At 45.0% G+C, this 13,941-nt stretch overlaps 1 protein-coding gene across 4 annotated transcripts in view; it reads left to right on the top strand.

Annotated features, from left to right (window-relative positions):
• rerea (arginine-glutamic acid dipeptide (RE) repeats a) overlaps positions 1-13,941 on the top strand; it is a 133,957-nt gene that overhangs the window by 53,082 nt on the left and 66,934 nt on the right. For all 4 annotated transcript variants that reach the window (XM_085444948.1, XM_085444951.1, XM_085444950.1 and 1 more), the window contains one exon: positions 8,101-8,611. In XM_085444948.1, coding sequence (XP_085301074.1) covers positions 8,245-8,611 — 367 coding nt within the window. In that variant the 5' untranslated portion in view covers positions 8,101-8,244. The remainder of the gene's footprint in view (positions 1-8,100; positions 8,612-13,941) is intronic.

Raw genomic sequence — 13,941 nt, forward strand, 5'->3', positions numbered from 1 at the left:
CATGGTCAAAGCCTAACATTAACATTCCTGGAATATTTGAGGATTATTCGCATCAACTCACACACACACAGCCAGCTCTGTTCACCTTTGGTTTAGAGGAAAGAAAGGGGGAAAAAATAGCGGGACCATAGCCTGCCTGAGATTTCTGGTGTTGGCTGGTATTTTTAATGCGTCATCGTTGTTGCACTGTGGAGGATGCCATGCGTAATCCAATGTATTGCAATTGTTATGTATTGGGATGTGGGGCTGAAAAATATTCAGCTTGTGTTGGCTGGAGGCATAGCACACTATCAGTTGGGGATCAAGTCTTCATTTCACACATGAACAGGCAGAGTTAATCTCTGGATCACTACTGTACACCGACTAATGCCTAGCTTCTATTCTTAAATTTTCCCAGAGGCCCATTGTTCCAGGCCCCTGCTGTTAATAATCTTGGAAAATAGTTGCCTTCTGTAGCTGATGCCTTAATTTAGGGGAAGACCTGAGCATTTGCTTGTGTTCCAAGTAGTAAACCATGCAGGTCTGACTCCTCCATGCTCTTTAAAATTAATTGTGTGTATTTGTAGGCTACCTGTGTGTGGCAGGGTGCACTAAAATGCCACTACTGCAAGAGGCCCAGTCGCAGCCACTGCATGTTTTATGAGCTGTCCTCAGAGGATATGAGAGCTCTGAGCTCAGATCCTACTTGTTCCAGCACTGTTTTCATCACTCCTAGCCACTTCCCCCCCCCTCCCCCCCACTCATGCCTTTTTTTTCTCCTTTTTTTTTGGATGAGGGAGACTCATCCAAAAGAAGGCAATGTTAACAACACTGCCCCATCTGTGGGTTTAGTTTAAAAAAGTGTGGTTAGCTCTGTGGAGGCTTCACAGATTCATCATTCATATTATTCTCATGCACAGTACAGAGGGTGCTTTCCCCTCCGCCTAAGATCACTGGCTTGCATGACTGAGATGGTGGATGACAAGGTTGAATGCCACACTGAATATTGTACCCCCCGTCGACTGCTTTCTAAATCTTTTTCTTAAACAAACACATTTCTAACCTAGGAAGCCTTCCTGACGGTGCGTATTTGCAGCGCTTATACGTCGACTGGCTGCATGAGTTATGGCTTTGGCTCCGAGGAAGCTCAAATTAGCATGTAGGATGCAAACAAAAGCGAGTTCTATTTTTAAAGAGATGAATGCTGCGTTTTATTTGGTTTGTAATGGCAATCAGTCAAGTGTTGGTGTTGCGGCGGCAGTTGGTGGTTGGAGGAGAGGTGTTTGCATATAAAATAATAGCCCTGCCTAATTAGAGGTAATACCATCCTGTGGTATCTCGAGGTGGAGGTGTTTTTTTGGCTCCGATCATTATAAGACACTGAAAGGAAGGATTGTCCTCCACTACCCCACCCCCCATCCTCAGCCATCTGCTCCAGGATGGAGCAGTTTGCCACCACACAGCTAAATAATTTAGGCGGAAAAATGGTTTTGTGTACTGACCTAATGGCTTTGTTTTGGGGAGCTATTCTTTAAGACATCCTTCAGTGCCCCCCCTTTGGCCTGTGCTGTCAGTTTGAAACCTCAGAGCTGTCTTATCTGTCACTCTTATCTATTTATGTTAGTTTTTCCTCAGTGTTGGCACGTCACTCTGTGTGGCATAATGATTAGAGTAGCTGGAGGATGTAGGGCAGCCGTATGAATACATTTCCTCCCCTCTCACGCTCATTTAGACTACCAGTTGGAGTTGAACTGATGGATAGGATCGTTAAGCTGATGGGCAGATTTCGGGAGGAAGAGTGGGGATATTTGATTCCTGAATATCAGAGGAAGTGCTACATGATTGAGTGCACAAATATTAAAATTTTGAGAGTCCTTTCAGCAGTTCACAGAATCTCTGTTTATTTATTTATTTCGTTTTTTGCTTTCCCAGTAATTCTTTTTACTGTATACATCTGTTTGATAAACTCATGTAACTCATTTTCCCCTCTGCTAGAGCTCTGTTCTGTTTTACAGAGATAAATGTTTGAAGAAACACACATTTTCCACTACAAACATTCTGAAATGTGTCCCTAGTGTGTATTTATACCTTGCTGACCCCATCTTTACCTTTGGGCATAATTTCTATTAGGGCACACACCCCCCCCCCCCAAATTTGTGGGTCCTTCACCTGAGGTAAGAGGCAGTAGAAATGTTTTTGAATGTGGCATTTTTATTCACAGTAAGAAAGCTGCTCGCACGACAGTAGAGAAACTCAATTAGGAGCCACGTTCACCCGAGCGCTTTCTGCTGCCACATACCTCACATTCCCCTCCTCGTGTTATCACTGACACAGTCTTTTACAGTCCCGCTCACGATTACATTTCTCAAGAGCGCTTCATTTAAAAGAAATTGGAAGGGTTACACCGGACAACCTTGGCATTTCCCTCAGGAGCCGTGTCAGAGCATGATGCTTCATGAAGCAGTCAGCTCCAGCCAGACAAACGTGTCTGACTGAGAGGTACTATGTCTTCAAGTAGCCGGTATAAGGCTGCAAAATGAAGCCCCCGCTCACAGACCCTGCAGATAATGGACATCTCGGATTGTGGAGCGGCCCCCTCTGAGCTATTTGGAGCCCTCACGGAGAGCTCACAAACAGGGACTAGAGGGGGATTTAGCCTTCTTTTAGAGATGGAGTAGAGGCTTAGACCCTGTGGAGCACACAGTACGATTCTTATGTCTGTGGTTGAAAGTGCCTTTGAGTTGTTGGACAGAAAATGTACTTTATTGGTATTTTGCCTTTGAAAGCTATTGTTAGCCCAGAGAGCTCTTGAAAATTGTCTTGTTTAATCTTTTTAGGCATTCCGAGTTTATTGAACACATCGTCATTGTGCATGAGAATCATTTCTTGTGCAGCAGTGCTTTGCTTCTCAAGAGTGTCTCCAGGCAGGTTTTAAATGTTGATGTTGGAAAGCCCCAAGCTGTCTATCTCTCTCTGTTTTATTTTTTTAGCATGGCTTTTACCTACTAAACTAACCCCGGATGCCGTCTAAAAATAGAGGCTTTGTGAGCGCAGCTTTAGCGGGGGGAGGAAAAAAAGATGTGGTTACTCATCAGTGAATTGAAAAACAAGTAGAGCAGACAAGTGTCTTTGCCCTGCCAATGTGAACTAAAACAGAGAGGGCCTCAGAGAATACAGCAAGCCATGATTGCACCAGGTAAGACAAAGCAGGCAGGGTGCAGAGTCCACAGTGAATCCCTTATGAAGCGGCCTGCCCCTCGCCTCCAGCTGAGCCTTTCATTGTGATGTTGTTTCTAGGGGGGCTTGGATGGCAGTTTAGATTAGATCGCACTCAGTAATGGATTGGAGCTGATGAAAACCTGCTGCAGCCCAACATCGCCATGGCTAGGATCCCTGCACTATTCAGGATCTGGCTGCTTTATTTGGATCAATTTGAGTTACCCTCATTGTAGAGCTGGGCGATATGAGATTTTTTCATATCACGATATGTTTTTTTCATTTCAGGCGATAACGATATCTATCACGATATAAGCCAAATAACTATATTTGTAAGATTTAAATGTGCCGTTGCTCACAAGTAAAATGTGAAATAATCAGCAGCTTGTTTTTATTTAAATATTTATTTCCCATAATAAGTTCAACAGGGTAGATGTACTTAAGGAACATGAGACTTTTTCAGATAAATAAAGGCAAATATTGCAAACTACACAAAAGGCAGCCACTAAAGCGTTTAAGTTTCAAAATAGAACAAACGAAACAGACTAAATTGTCAATTCCACTTAGAAACAAAATATTAATTCTAAAAATAAATCTTAGTTTGTTTTACAGAAGAACAGACAAAACTGACTAACTTTTGTCAATATCAAATAAACTGAGAACTAAAAGGAAATTCTCAATCTCTCCTTGTTGTATAGCTGAGCTTTTCAAACAGTTTTAACAGTTACTTTAGTCTGACAAAAGCCGAATGACGAATTAGCGCTTCCAGTCAGAGACTGAGGCTACGTCCACACGTACACGGGTATTTTTGAAAACGGAGATTTTCCGTTTTCGTTTTAAAAATAATCCCGTCCACACACAAAGGCAGAAATGAAGGAAAACGCTGCTATGAACATGCCAAAGCAGCAGGTGGCGCTAGATTCCTAACCGTGCAGAAATGTTGGCCAATCAGAAGTCTAGAAGCCTCGGTGGGAAAACGTAAACAAAGCTGGGGCATAGAAGCAGAACCGAGTCGTATGTGTGGAGGGACAGTAACTGTGTGTATATGTAAGCATTTAAACACTGCAGAGAGTAGAATTAACAGTATTGTAGAAGTTAATTTCACCGAAACAATAACGTGGCGCACAGTGTGACGCATGCACCAGTTTATTGTATTTCCAGACTTGTTTTCGGCACAATTTACAGTGCACGCTACTCTGTTTTTTGTCAGACTTGAAATAGCCGAAATACCTTCACACTACGGACCTTCTTTGGCTCTTCCGTTCGACAATCTCTCCGGCATTGGAACCATCATCTGTTTTCTCTTCGGTCACACTCGGTTGATTTTTCTAGTCGGCACACTCATTTCCTCCATTACCCGCTGGCTGCTTCCCAAACAAACACACGTGCGGCTTGGCACTTGTGCTGTACCGTAACAAGTCACGCGACATGACGCTGCGGCTGTGATTGGTTCGGCTCTGCGCTACTTAATTTGGATTGGCTGACCTTTTTTTTTTTTTTTTTTTTTTTTTGAGGACAAGAGCGGCGAGGTCTATCGCGATAGCTTAATTTCTCTATCGAGTAAAAGTTATATCGCGATACATATCGTTATCGTTCTATCGCCCAGCTCTACCTCATTGTTAATAACCCTGTGTATATTCATGCTAACATTGTTCTCCTCTAATCTGTATTCATGCGAGTATTTCATTCAATCCCTTCGCAAAGCCGGCCCTTAATCCTTGCCAATCACATTTTGCTACTTCATAATTCTCCAATTGAATATGCCATGAATGACTTTTCAGTCCCTCTCCCAAAACTGACTCTATTACTATGTTGGTATTATTGTTCATAGATTCTTTTTCTCTCTCCGTTTTTTACATTTAAATGTAGAAATTCATGTTTTCTCCATTTACTTTATATGGAAGACAATCAATTACTTAAATTTAGTAGGATTTAAAAAAAAGAAATCCTACAGCTGTATATGCCGTATAGGAGCTCAAGAAGAACATGCTAATTTACTTGTTTTGTTGGGGTTTTTTTCCCTTTAAACAGGTTCTGATTAAAACTACAGTGATGAGCATGGATTTGGGTAATGTGGGTTTGTTGGGAATGAATAAAACATGGCTTTTTAACAAAAAAAAAGGCTGTTCAAGGAGACCAAGAACTGGGGGGGAAAGCTATGTTTAGTAACAGAAACCTGCTGTGTGGCCATTGTGGGGATGATGTGTTAATCGAGCCACAAACTGTGTGGTTTTTCAGGCCAGAGGTCTCATTTAAACAGGCACGGAAAAGAGTAATGTATTTGAGCGGGGCGCCTCTGGCTCCTAGCCCTTGACTCCATTGCAGTAATGTAAATGGTGGATTAGGTGCCGTTAGCTGGGACCCCCCACCCGCCCCTCCCAAACCCTACCACTGCCCCCCCTCCTTCTCTTTTCCATTAAGACAGCTGGTATCTTTCAAAGGGTCCTGGCCCAGTGATTGATGTGTAATAGCTCCAAACCTCACCTGCCCCCTCACAGCCTTATTCATCGGCCAGGCAGTCAGCACTGCTTTCTGCTAAGCAGTCTGTTTCTCTGCTAGCGGGTGTAGAGCCAGCTCGCTCCTCACTTTCTCATTCTTTTCCCTCTCAGCCATCAATACATTATGACTTCTCATTGTCACAGCATTACTGCTTTAAGCTGACTAACTGCTTTTTACTCACTCAATTTACTCAACTTCAATTATCTGCATCAAACTAAGCAATCGGTGAGCTACAAAATGACCACAGAGAATTGAATATGTTGTTAATCGGTGCGTTTCAACACATTTAAACATGTCATAGTGAGTCTGTGTGAAGACAAAAGTACACATGTGCACACACACAGACACACACACACATATATATATACATATATATATGTGTGTGTGTGTGTGTGTGTATATGGGAGTTTTTTTCCCCTTTAAGAGTTAATTAGTATAATTATGTTAACATAAGCAAGGTAATTGGAGATAAAGAATTTGAGGCAGTTCTGTGGAGTGTATCCAGATGTAAACTAATAGCACCTAGATGTTAAAGGTACTAACTAGGCTTAGAACTGCCTCCGACTTCAAAGGAGAACGGGTCAGTCCTCCATTTGCAACAGTTTAGTCTCCTTGCTGGTTTCAGTGGAAGAGGCTTATGTTACTGATTAGAGGAGAGACGAGGTTCTTAGCTCATACGCCAATTCTGGCAGCCCTCAGGATTAGAGCTGTGCTATCAAATACTACCTTCATTAATGTTTTCGTGTACCTCACACCTCCAAAACACGCTGCCGGATATAGACACAGGAGAAAAGGTGTGTGTGTGTGTGTGATCTGTATTTTGACACACCATCTCGGGTATGTTACATTGGCTGTGTGTCCTTGCATGCACATGCCCGTTGGAACTCTTCAGAGCCCTCGTGTCTTCTGCGTCTGCTAATGTGTGCGCCAGCAGCCCAGTGGTCGCTGTGGTAACTCATCATTAGGTGATTAATGGGGCTGTGACGAGGCTGCAGTTTAATCAGGCCCGGTGTTTGTGTTGAAGCCGACGACAAGAGCAGCTGCCCTGTCAGTTGGTGTCTGCTCGCGAGATGACAGCACCCGCTGCTGAGGACTGCCGTTGTCAAATGTTCTTCATTGTAAGTGTGTGTGTGTGTGTGTGTGTGTGTGTGTGTGTGTGTGTGTGTGTGTGTGTGTGTGTGTGTGCGTGCGTGCGCCAAAAGCCTTTCTTTCACCTTTTGCTTTGCTTCTATTCTTCACCTCACGTTCTTTCTGGCTCTGTCAATAAGCACTCGTCCACTTCCAGATATGCTTTATAAAGCCTTCGTTGCTTCACCTGCCTGAATCTGTATCCCTCCCTCATTTTTCACTCTTTGGCTTCCATCCGGTCATCATGACCATGGTATAGCGAGTGCTGATTGCCTGGTCTGATCCCTCTGGGGGCTGTAATAACTATTTCTAGTTAATTTGTTGCAGTGGGGGGTAGTAGAGGGGGGGCAAACACTGGCTTTAAATGAGTAACCTCCTTCCTTTGTAGGCGCTGTGTGCAGAGGCTGTGTGGTGCAGACAGCGTGCTGCTTCAGCTTTGCACACTTTGCTGTTTATGGAGGATTTTTTTATTATGACGTGGGGAAAGTGGTGGCTGGACAAAGATAGCTGCAAGTGGCTGAGGACCAGGCATGGCGAATGAGTGACTCTGCCTCGATCCTCTGCCTTTCCTTACCCAGTGGATTGCTGTATTCTTCCCTCCAGAGCTGTCGCTTCACATTAACGCAGCGGTGACTGTCAGCCAGGGCAGAGGGCTGGGGTGAGGGAGGAGTCCAGTAAGCCAGCAGAATTGAGCCTGGTGTCAACAGAAACGGTCTGCAGAGAAGCCAGCCTGTTAACTCTGTCATTGAGCTTTATGCTGCAGCTTTCCCGTGGCCTTATAAACTACAAACAGCAACTTCTGCCAAAAGAAAAAAAAAAGAACCCTCATAGCATATTATCTCAGAGGAATTCTGTTGGCTGGCAGCAGCTTCTTTACTACCTTATTCAGTTATGACTTCCCTTTAGCTCATTGTGTTACAAATACTCTAGCCGCGGCGCTTGTCTTCCTGTTGTTCTCTTTTACCCTTTAATAAATCTGTTTTAGCACCTTTCTGAAAGCGTGGAAATATGTTAGAGCAGGAAGCTCGAAGGTTTTGTTCTTTCATAAAGCTGCTCTGTGCTCTCCGGAGCATACTTGGCTGTGGAGGAGAATGCCAGCAATTACTGTGATGCTGAGAAGAGTCGGCAGAGCAGCCTAATCTCCAAGAACTAATGTTGCGTTTCTTACCCCCAAAAAAGGTGTCATCCAGTATTGAACAACACTTTTAATGTTGTTTGTATTTTGTAAAAATGGTGGTTATTGATCCGAGTTAATTGCGCTTCTTCTTTTCTCCACAGCTTTTCTGAAACACTGGGGTTGTTGGAGTGGCCAAATTTTCCCTGGATTTGACTGGTAAATTCAGAAGACTGAAGCCCAGGCTCACAGTCTACCTTTCACGGAGGCCCAGCCGTGAGAGGACTGAGGAAGGCACGTGGCGGATCATGACGGCCGATAAAGAAAAGGAACGGGAGAAAGAGCGGGACAGGGACAGAGACAGGGACCGGGACAAAAGAGAGGCCGGCAAGTCCCGCCGGCAGGATGGGGACCGGGGCGACCGTGAAAGCGAAAGCTCTCGGCCCCGACGCAGCTGTACGCTGGAGGGCGGGGCCAAGAACTATGCAGAGAGCGAGCACAGCGATGACGAGGACAACGACAACGGGAGCACCGGCGGAGGCAGCGGCACGGCCGAGGAGGCTGGCAAGAAGGGCAAAAAGAAGATGCCTAAGAAGAAATCACGCTACGAGCGCACAGAGAACGGCGAAATCACATCCTTCATTACAGAAGATGATGTTGTTTACAGACCCGGAGGTAAGTCCCAGGAACCCTTAATCTAGTTGTGTGAGCCGGTGGGCTGCATTCATCAGCTTGGCTACTAAATGATTAAACTTTCCCAGGTCATAAGCCCACATTTTCGAAAGCATACTTCACTGGATTTGTCAGATGCTGTTTGCAAACACACCATTAAAATTTGGCTCTTCTTCCCTGAATCAAGAAGTGAGAAAAGCGAGAAAGCAGTGGTGGTTAAGCAAGCTCAAGTGTGAATGAACAAAAGGACCCCTCTGTGATGCCCATAAATGTCCTGAACAATTCAGTTTAATATTCGTTATGCAGCATCACTTTACATTTTACAACAGTAACCTCATGGCGTTGTCAGTGTTACAGTTCCCTTTGAGCATGCACAGTTGGAGATCATGCTCTAATACAAAAGCATCCTCTGTTAGAGCCAGTGCCCCATCATGACGGGTTTTAGGAAAGCCTGTGCATGTTTTTGCATAGCTTAGCTTCAGCGTCACTTGCACTTTTTAACATAAGCCACTTTCTTTAGACTAAGTTTATTTTAGGCATAGGGGAAAAACTGACATTGATTTATCAGTGATTGATTCTTGTCACCTCTGCTGCCATAAGCTGCTGAGGAATTGCAGATTCTCCAAAGTTGCAGTTCTCCAGCAGCAGAAGTACTCCTTCAGGCTAGAGGCCAATGCATCATACAATCAATTCCAAGTTGACCCACTCTGAGCTTTGTCTTGAGCTTAGTCAATAAAGCAAAGTGGTGCTTCAATAGATGATACGATAGAGACAGCCATGATAATGATTTCATTCCAGCGCTGTCTGACTCACTGAAAATATGCTATCTCCTCTGGGGCCAAAAGGTACTCTACTTTCTGGGAGAGGATTTTTTTTCCCGAGCTACGGCGGTATGTCTTGAATATGTCGAATAAACGAGGATAAAAAGAGAAGCGACCTTTTTCGTGGCTGTAAACACAGCCCATCTTTTACTTGCTGTTTAAATTAGTTGTATTAGAGGCGGAAATGTCAGCACTGAGTGACGGAAAGAAGCCAGGCTAACTAGCTGTGTCTTTTACACCGCTCACTGTTATCTTGCCTTGCACCTAAATCATTGCCTTCATGCTTTTATATTTCTCTGGGAGCTTGCAAAAGGTCAAGTACTGAGGGAGGGGAGTGGCCCACTCTGCTCGGGTATTTAATGGGAAGATGTAAGAAGTTACAGCGACTGTGTTAGGCTGTCTTCTTCAACAGTCTACCCAAACCACACGTCCAGAATCATCCTCAGGCCTCCTTTTATTCTATTTCATCTACTAAACAGATGAATTCCAGTAGGTGCAGTGAAACAGCCAGACCTGCGCTTTCAGCCTAGCTGCGTAATCCGGTCAGCTAAATTATCTCTGCGCTGGTATCAGTGGAAGTCCTCAAGCAAGCAGTCACACTGAATCAAGCCTTGTTGTTGCTCACACTATTTCTGTCTCTATCACTCTGCGGAGGTCTCCACTGAAGCCTTTTTTACTTGGCATTTCATGTTTAATAGAGAGAGCACCGACGCTGGGTCTCATAGTCGACCATGCGAGGTAGGGGGCGGGCTGGGGGAAAGGGGTGAGAAAACAAAAACAGAAGCAGTCAGTTATATCAATGAAACATTCAAAAGGCATATAAACAGAGTCGACCGTCTCAGTGGATTAGCTCCTCCGAATATTTATATTTCCACAACCGAGCGAACAGCACGGACAGGGTCTGGTTGATGTGGAATATTTACGTTTCCTGTCCTCTCCTTCTATTAGTTTGACATTTGTGGAGTGGCCTGAATGTCACAGCCTCCTCGCGTCATGTAGACTGAAGCTGTTAAGATTGGTTTAGATTAGGAATGAGCCACGATAGGGTAGTGACGGCCCCAGCGTCGGTACACTCGTTTGTAATTTACCTCCTGTTGTCAACATGGAAGATCCTCCACCTCAGCAGCCGACTTCCTGCTGTCTCCTCTGCTTATTGTTCAAGTGACAAGTCGTGTTTGTGCACGCGCGTGTGTGCTCACTTGTGCGTGTGTGTGTGAGAGTGCTTGTTTCCTACAGCTTGGTCATTGGTAGCAGCCTTCTTGCAATCAGATTTGATGTGTGCAGCTTAGGCAGGCACAAAGCCTGCAATGGATTATGCTTTACTAAATGTTAAATCCCTTTATAGCCGGCTAGTGACACACAATATGTAAAACTGACCACCCTCCAAGAGGGATTTACGCCACCCCAGATGTGGGGAGGGGAAGAATGTGATGGAGAACAGCGCAGAAAGCGAAAGAAATCGTGAACCAAAATGCCGTTTTGATTGCTTTTGTCACAGGGGAGATTTAGAAACATACAGGCCTGTGTTATCACATAAAAAAGAACAGTTAAGCTAGTATTGAAACCATCTCCCTACTCCTGGTCCTCAGCCACCCTCCAATCTCTCTGCTTAGCCTTTCTATCCCTTGAAGATGGGTTCAGGCAGCTTAGCGCACATCGATTGGATGGGGAAGTGCAATCGGCCAGTAGGTGGGCCTGCAGCTAACTCTAGCTTTGCTGCTGTTGTAAAAGGAATGGAGGAGTTTGCCTGGTGGTGTCCAGGGGACTGTGTCCCGGGCCATTTGTATGATCGGCTGCTGGGGTGAACAGCTAGCTCGAGCAGACATGCCAAATCGATCTGTACCCTGTGGCTGAGCTCGCACCACTTCCCCGGGCCCAGCCAGACACCTCCAAAGCCTGTTCTCTACATTCATCCACATCCCCACCCTAGATTATAGATCCTCTCTCTAGAGATTATACACACTGCTGTGGTGGATCAATAGAAGACACCCTAGAAGCATAGAAACAGTGCGCACACATACATAGAATGCTGATAACCAGCATTTGTGTACTGAAAAACATACATACACACCCTGTCACATAAAAAGGCATACTTTTAACAGTTGGAAACATGGTTCCTATCTCTGGCAGACACACACCATACAGTGGAGCTAATGGAAACCATCCCCCCTCCTCCTTGTCCTTCTCCCTCACTGTATGTCACACAACATGGCTACTGCAGCAGAAACACTTGATTCATTTTAGTCATTTTTTTTCTTGGCAAGTGTAGATTTGTGTAGAAGGTGAATCATATATGCAGAAAGATTGAGGCTAGACTGAGAAACACACTGTGTGTGTTGAAGGATTTGTTGATGTGGGCAACTGGCACTCCTTGCTGCAGTCACCACAGAACCCTGGGGTCGTATGCTTACATGTGTGTTTGTGAGTCTTGCTGTATCTCTGTAATGCACAAATTCAACCAACTACAACCAACAGTTGTTCAAACTTTAGAACAACTGTTGGTTGTCCCACAAACTTGCCATGTTCTTTATGTTTATAAGGGCTTCAGATATCCTTTTCAAATATACACTCATTACCATCAACCTGTTTTAGCTTTGATTGTGCAAAGTTACTGTCCAAAATAGAACTACCCACACTGATCATTACATGTCTAAATTGTTGTCAGTATGAATCTTATTGGGAAACCAGGAAGTTGTGAATCTGTGAATGTTGGACTAGTTTTTTAGAGCCAAGACAGCCAGTGTAGTACAGAAAAGGCAGCACAACCCATCCGCTACCACAGCTAGCTGTCGATCAGTTTGCAGTTTCCATTCAAGCTAACATAGGGGACAAGCCCTTGGAGTCATTTCATATTGAAACATAGCAGTGTGAATCTGTAGCCTGTCGTTAACTGAACAGATCTATTTTTAAAAGGGCCCTCTCCGCTCTCCCATCTCTCCCCACGCTAGAGACTCTGGGAAAAGGGCTTTTTAGTGAAATCCAACCACCTGCCGACTGCTAAATGAGAAAGCGTGGGCTAGCCGAGAGGGAAAGGAGAGGGGTGGGGGGGGTGGTGGTGTTGTCAAAGAGCTTCTGTTCTCCCCTAGGAGCTCAGTCAGCTGTAGGCCTGCCCTATTGTAGAGAGCTGATGGTATCGCTTGCCAGGTATTTCCCACTGCTTTTCCAGTGAGAAGAAGGGAGACTTGTTGGGCTGGTTGTTGAGACGAGAGGAAGGAAAGTTGAGGAAGAATCAAGTGTCTGTTTACCTTCAGGGCTCGACTGCCTGTTGCGCACCCCGCTGAGACCGGCCCAGCAGGAAGTGGCCTTGGTCATCAGCTGGTCTTGCTCAAGAGAGCTGCGGTGAATCACTAGTTGCACCACTCTTATCTTTCTTCTATCTATATTTCATCTCACACCTCTGTACTTTCAGTATTTCATGTTGTGTGTTTAATTTTAAGATCAGTAGGTTCAAAGAATATTGTTGGGGGTGGGGTTGTTGCTGTCGTTGTTGCTAGCTTTGCTAAAGCCGCACACATCTTCATTGCCCGTTTGAGCCGAGCACCACTTCTGACAACGCAGGTGCGTCCTGCCTCTTGGTTATCACTCACCACCTGCAAGCACGGCTTAAACAAACAGTCCCTTTTTGATTTAATAAGCCCGTCTTGCTTCCTAAAATATGCACCCCCCCCTTCCTCCCCTTACCACTGTTTACAAAACACTGGCATACATGGCTGTGTTCACAATGTGACCTTTCCATTGTTGCTGGCTCATAAAAGAAATCCAAGCAGATATTATCTAAGAACTCCACCTCCTACCCACCCCCACCTCCCCTCCTCTGCTGGAATGCTGCAGCAAATTAAACAGCATTTTATTTGCTTGATACGGAGAAGAGAATAGGACATGCCTCCTTTGCTGAGGCTAGGTGTGTTTTAGATTAGACATGCTTGGCAGCCATGAGAGAATGGCTGACTGAACAATGAAGTACAGCTGAGAAAAAAAAAGACTGAGTGTGTGTTTGTGTGTGTTGTGAGGTTGTAACAGTGAAAATTCAGCCGCTTGAACTCAGCAGGTACAGTTTAAACGGAGAAACAGCCGCCACCAGGATCAGGTTTCGGTGAACTGCACTCTGTTACTTCTTGATTATCTCCCTTTGTCGAAGTATCAAGCTCGCGCTCCGTCTCTCTCGGCGTTGCAGTCAGCAGTGGATTCCAAGCAGAAAGGCGTAAACGTATGGTTTTTGAATGATTGAGCGCTCATGTGCAAAAAAAAAAAAAAAAAGCACCGCCGTGGCTCTCCTGCCTCCTGTGAAGCCTGCATCCATTCGCCAGAACACACTATAACCCTAAAAAAAAAAGCCCATCCCCCACATGGACCCCCGCCTCTGTTAAATACCTCGCCCCCTCCCCTTTCTACTTCTCCACTTGAGCGAGGAGACCCATTTCCAAATGCACAAAATGGCAGGAACGTTTAACCAAACCAGGCAGACCCCCGGAGGAACCGCTTGGCCCGGTTCAGCCTTCCTCCCCGCCTAAC

The sequence above is a fragment of the Copadichromis virginalis genome, linkage group LG20 (assembly GCF_057382275.1).
Source record: "Copadichromis virginalis isolate Kocher_CV1m ecotype Utaka linkage group LG20, C_Virginalis_male_GT1.1, whole genome shotgun sequence".
Lineage (NCBI taxonomy): Eukaryota > Metazoa > Chordata > Actinopteri > Cichliformes > Cichlidae > Copadichromis > Copadichromis virginalis.